The sequence below is a fragment of the Hirsutella rhossiliensis genome (assembly GCF_020360975.1).
Source record: "Hirsutella rhossiliensis strain HR02 chromosome Unknown scaffold00002, whole genome shotgun sequence".
Classification (NCBI taxonomy): Eukaryota; Fungi; Ascomycota; class Sordariomycetes; order Hypocreales; family Ophiocordycipitaceae; genus Hirsutella; species Hirsutella rhossiliensis.
The window spans coordinates 7,506,427-7,512,368 of NW_025408668.1; the positions used below are offsets into that span (position 1 = coordinate 7,506,427).

General features: G+C 35.5%; 1 protein-coding gene across 1 annotated transcript; it reads right to left on the reverse strand.

The window, feature by feature from the left end:
- Positions 1-2,375: 2,375 nt before the first annotated feature.
- Positions 2,376-3,261, reverse strand: HRG_02603 (uncharacterized protein; the record flags this gene model as incomplete). Its single annotated transcript, XM_044861074.1, has 3 exons — positions 2,376-2,387; positions 2,441-2,700; positions 3,243-3,261. 3 exons carry the CDS (start codon positions 3,259-3,261, stop codon positions 2,376-2,378), a joined length of 291 nt encoding a protein of 96 aa, XP_044724707.1.
- Positions 3,262-5,942: the final 2,681 nt, after the last annotated feature.

Genomic DNA, 5,942 nt, shown 5'->3' on the forward strand with positions numbered 1-5,942 from the left:
ATACCTTTACCTCGGCCTAGTAAGGAGGGATAGACCGGCCTAGGGGCGCGTACGGCGTAGGTATTCTAAGATAAGGTCCTCTAGCGCTTATAGGATAGGATATCGTCTCTAGACTATACCTATAAGAGCGTGCGCCGCGCTATTAAGTCCGGCGCTTAATACCTCGATCTAAAGCTAAAGCTAAAGGTATAAGTAGCCGACTATTATATCGACCTATAAGGGCACCTACGTTAGTAAGGGAGACTATAGGTGCTAGGCGCGCCGTATACTATAGAAGCTAAGGAGAAGGATAGACCGCTAGAGCTAGATAAATAGAACGAGCTTTAAGGGAAGCTAGTCTAGCTCGTCTATAACTTTAGTATTATAGGCTACCTAGGTAGGTAGGGCATAGTAGTAGGCCTTATAAGGGATTTCTACTAGCCCCTCCTATAGTACTACGTTCGCTACTTCCTTTATAACTATAATATCTATAGCCGTACTAAGATTTAAAGGGCATAGCTTAAAAGGCTACTTAAGTAGCTTCTAGTACCCGACTAGTTCTATATATATATATAGATAGACTTTATAACGGACCTCCTACTTATAGAGGGCGGCAACTACTATATATAGGTAATTAAGGACCGACTTAGTAAGTCTATAGTATTAAAGCTAATACTATCTATAGATATAGAGTCTTATATAAAGCGCTTCTTATAGTACTAGGCCTACTTATATAGCTAGCTAGCCTTTATTATAAGCGATAGGGGATCGAATTAAACTAGCCGCTTTTAGTAGTACCTATACTAGCTACTTTAAATTACGTAGCTACTTAGTATAGTATATTACCTATAGACTAATAGAGGGCCTAAGAGGGTTAACTAAGAAGTATAGGCTTACTTATAGGCCGTTATAGCCCGTAACTAAGTAGACTAAGACTATTAGCTCCTTACGGCCTAACTTATATTAAATAGTAAACTATATACCTCTATTAGGATAGCCCTTTTTTTTATAATATATAGCTTTAAACTACCCTTATTAGTTCCCTTTACCGTAGATATAGTAGCGGAGTAGTATAGTAATTTATTACTAGAGGGCCGCGCCTCTACGTTTATATAAAAGCTATAAAAGACTATAGATTATTACTAATCCGCGATAGCCGCCGCGGCGTAAGATTAAGAGCGGCACGCTAATAAGACTAAGGCCCTAGTAGATAGGTTTATAGTAAGAGATAAGGTATAGCTAGACCTCCGTAACTATAGGTCGGTATAGCTAAAGAAGAAGCTTAACTAGCTATATATAAAGTTTATAGTATAGAGGGTTATTAGCCCGTAGGTTATAGAGCTCGATAGTCTCTTAATAGGGGTCTATAATAAGATTAATATAGACCTCTTTTATAGAGCCTCCTTTAACCCGCTGCCTAAATAAGAAGTAGCGGACGCTTAACCGCCTATAATTAAGGTAAAAGGAGAGGACGAGTTCGAGGTTAAAGAGATATAAGCCGCGCGCTAGAAAAAGGTTAGTAAAGGGAAACGCTAAGAGGTCCTCGTTAAGTAGTATAGGTATCTTAACCTTATATAGGAACCTATATATAAGTTTATAGGAACTATAGCCCTCGATAAGTTTAAAGCCTTATTTAAAATAGTAGATAAGAACGACGGACTAGCGGACTATTAATAGTAGCCTAGGCTAAGACTATAAAGTAAGTATAATAAAGGGGGCAGTTATAGTAATATAGGTAATATAAGCGTAATAGTATAAGTAAAGATAAAAATAGTATTTATTATAAAGTAGAGCTCTTAAACTACCTAGGCCTATTCCTTATTATTATTATTATTATTATTATCTTCGTTATCGTTATCCTCGTCGGCCTCCTCTTTCTTATTAGCGGCGGCGGCGGTCTTTAGGGCGCTAAGGCGGCCCTCTAAGCCTATAAGCTAGTTAGCGGCGGCGGCGGCTCTAGGGGTAAAGGGGCGGCGGCTAGCGGCGGCGGTAGGGGCAGCGGCGGTAGTAGAGGCGGGCACGGCTAAGGGGCCCGCCGATAGGGCAATAGAGGTAGTATCCTTAGCGCCGGGTATATTAAAAGCGGAAATAAGGGAGTAGAGGAGTAAGACTTACTTAGGTATAAGGCCCTATCGCGCGAGGGCGCGGAGGTTACGGTAGGCGGCGGCAGCGGCGGTAAGGCGCTTCTTAGTAGCCCCCCGCGCCTACCTATACGAGCCGGCCTTTTAAGCTAACGCCGTAGCGAGTAAGATAGGAGGCGCCGCCTTATAGGCACGGCTAGCTCGCGCGCACTAGTAGCAGCTGCCGCTATAGCGGCGCCCGGCTTAGTCGGAGTAGTCGAGCTCTTACGACGTATAACGTATATAAGGGGCCGAGTAGGCGGCGCCGGCCTATACTTAGCGCTTATACTATAAGAGGTTAGCGGATAACGTCTATTACGCTTACCTAACTATAGACTTACGGGGGTAACGGAGACGGAGGCGGGGGCCGAGGGGCCGGGCGTTATAGGTAGCGGCGGGGACGGCGTCGTTACCCTAAGGGGCGACGTAAGAGCGAATAGCGTAGTAGAGGCGGCGGCGGCGGCGGTAGGAGCGGTAGTAACGGCGCGGGCAAGAGCGGCGGTAGCGGCGGAGTCGTCGTCGGCCGCGGCTAGCGCAGCGTCGACGAATAACTCCGTACGCTCCGAGAAGGAGGAGGTAGGAGAGGGAGAGGCGGATATATCTATCGCGGAAGTTAGCACGATAAAAAGCGGCCTCCCGCTCTATAGGGCGCGGAACTTATTAATTAGAGTTATTATTATTATTAGGGCTATTATTACTACTACCGCTACTACTATAAGTATACGTTAATAGAACGGCCTATATAGCTAGGAATAGACTAACGCCTTAGGTAAAGCGGAACTTACCTATTAATACTACTACTATAGTTAAAGAAGGGAGAGAAGGAAGGGAAGGGGGAAAAGGGGGATACCGCTTTATATACCTCTTAGTAAAGGATATTGCCTAAGGTAAAGGGAACGGGCAACCTAAGGCTTACGTAGGTCCGGACTAGCCGCCGGCTACTTAGAGGCGTATATAATAGGTTACGCCCTTATTTAAATAACTAGCTAGCCGATAAGTATAGAGCTAGGTCCCGGCTACCTAGGCTAACGGGCGCGGGGATAATAAGGCTAGTAGGGCCGGCCCTATTAACGGGAAAGGGTAGGGAAGAGCCCGCTATATAGGCCTAATTATATAGGAGCCGTTAATAGGGTAGCGCTATACCGCGCTTAAGGGAGGGCATTATATAAGAGTCTTTAACTATTATAGGTAATAGGCTTAGGCCGCGGCCTAAGCTATATAGTTACGTATAGAGGGCCGGATCCTATAAGTATAAGGGCGGGCTAGCTACGTATAAAAGAGCTCTATATAGCTTATTAATATTATCCTATAGACGGCACCTATATATATACCTTTACCTACTCTATAATACTAGGAAGATATATAAAATAAAAATTAATAATAATAATAAGCAGCCTATAAATAATATAATAAAGAAGATATAAATATAGCCTTTATACTTATAAAACTTAAATAATAACCTAAAGAGGGATAATAAAGTATCGACGATATAAGCTCTAAAGAATAAGAAATACCTAGAGAAACGGAAGATAAGAACGAACTTATACTACTACCTTTATTACTAAGAGAAAATACTATAATTAGAGAATACGCTTTATACTTTAAAGAATTTAAAGAAATACTTAAAATTAGAACCTAATAAATACCTTAAATTCTTATAGAAAACTAATAAGCTATATTAATTTAATATTAACCGGTACTATATAAAGGAGACTACGCTATAGCTATCGCTATAGTTAATACCTTTATAGCTCTATAATAAGAATAGTAACTATAAGGAGAATTTAAAGACGATCTATAAATACTACTTACTTATAAGTACTATAAGTATATTTTATAGATATTATACGTCTACCTAGATTATATAATATACTTTTAGATAAAAGTATAATACGATGCTTTCTTAGTTAGGTTTAAAGGATAAGTACTTTTAAAACCCTACCTAAGTATAGAACTAGACTACTAGAAAATCGATTAACGCTACCTAAACGACTAAGTTATATTAATAAAACCTAATTATAGTATACTACTTAAATACCGCGATAATTATAGTTTACTAATAAAATACCTTTTAGAGATATATAAAATTTATAAATACGCTAAAATAAAGGAATAGTATAGCGCTACTCGCTTTAAGGTATCTAAACCCTTAATCTTTTAAAGACTTATATAATAAGTTAAATATAATAAAGAAGATTATAATAAATATATATACTAGAACTATAAAGTTTATAAATATAAAAAGGTATAAGTATAGTATAAACGATATAACGGTATACTAAAAGATTATTAGTAATATATATAAAGGCTATAAGCTATATTCGACTAAGGAAGAATCGATATAAAAATACTATACGAAAAATAAAAAGACGCCGAATAAAAACTTAACCTTTAGTACGAAAATAAATAGAATTATAAAGTATAGTACGTAATTAACTATAAAGTAGTATAATATAAACGATATAGCGTTAAGAAATAAGAAATCTTTAATTAGCTATAAGAAATTAGTCTCTTAAGCCCTAATATAATACTACGCGATAAAAATATAAAGAAACGATATTAATAATAAATTAAAGAAGAATACCTAAATAAAATAAATAAGGACTAAGTAAAAAATAAGGTATACTATTTATAAAAGGGCTATAAACTAGTACGATATAATAAGATCTAAGGACCCTATATATAGTAACGGTAAGCTATAGCGACTAAATAGTATTAGATATCTAAATCGCGGGATATTATATATATATACTTTTAGACTATAGCGCGATAGGTAATTACGTTTTACTTAAAGTCGTTAATCGTTACTAACTTATATAAAGATATAAGAAAGATCTATATAAACTTATAAATATTAAAAGAGAGGCCTTTAACTATAATAACGGAATTATTAATATAAAGATTAATTACCTTAATATTAATATCTAGGGCTATAACGAATAAGTTAACTTTAATATTATAAGTATTAAAGAATATAACCTTATATTAAGGCTTCTATAGCTATAGGAGAGCAACCTAATAATTAATTAGAAAACTAGCTAGCTATATTAAAACGAAGATATAAGTTTCTAGGACTAGTAGATTTAAAAGAAAGTAAAATTTTATAATAATTTAGCTACTAAATAAGATAAAAAGGATAACTATTTAAGTAAATTATTATAGGCTTTAGTAATATAAACGAAAATAGTAACCGAACTAGTAGATATAATAAAATCGACTAATAAGATTTACGTACTAACTAATACGGCTATATAACCTAGTATCTAATATAAATAGAATAAAGGATATAATATAAAGATTTAAAGAGTTATTGCTACTTTAAGGAAAGACCTTAAATAAATTAATAAAGAGCTTAAGTTAAGAGAAACTAGCTCTTAAAAGAAAGAATAAAGCTTATAAGATAGAATAAAGAATATCCCTTAAGAATACCGGAAATATAATAAACTCTTTAAGGAAAAACTTAAGATAGGGTTACCTAAATATAGTTAATAGGACTACGAAATTTATCTTAAGGATAGAATAACGCCGACGTTCTATAAAATCTATAATATAAATAAAAAGTAACTATAAACGCTATACGACTACCTTAACGAGAATCTATAAAAGGGATATATATAAACGTTAATATCTAAAGTAAGCTACCTAGTTATATTTATTCTAAAGAAAAACAGTAAGCTATAACTAGTTATTAACTATAGACGCTTAAATAATATTATAATAAAGGACCGAATACTATTACCGCTTATATTAGAACTATAAGATCGACTATATAGTAAAAAATAGTTTATAGCCTTTAATCTTAAAGGCGCCTATAACTTAATATATATAAAAAAGGGATATAAA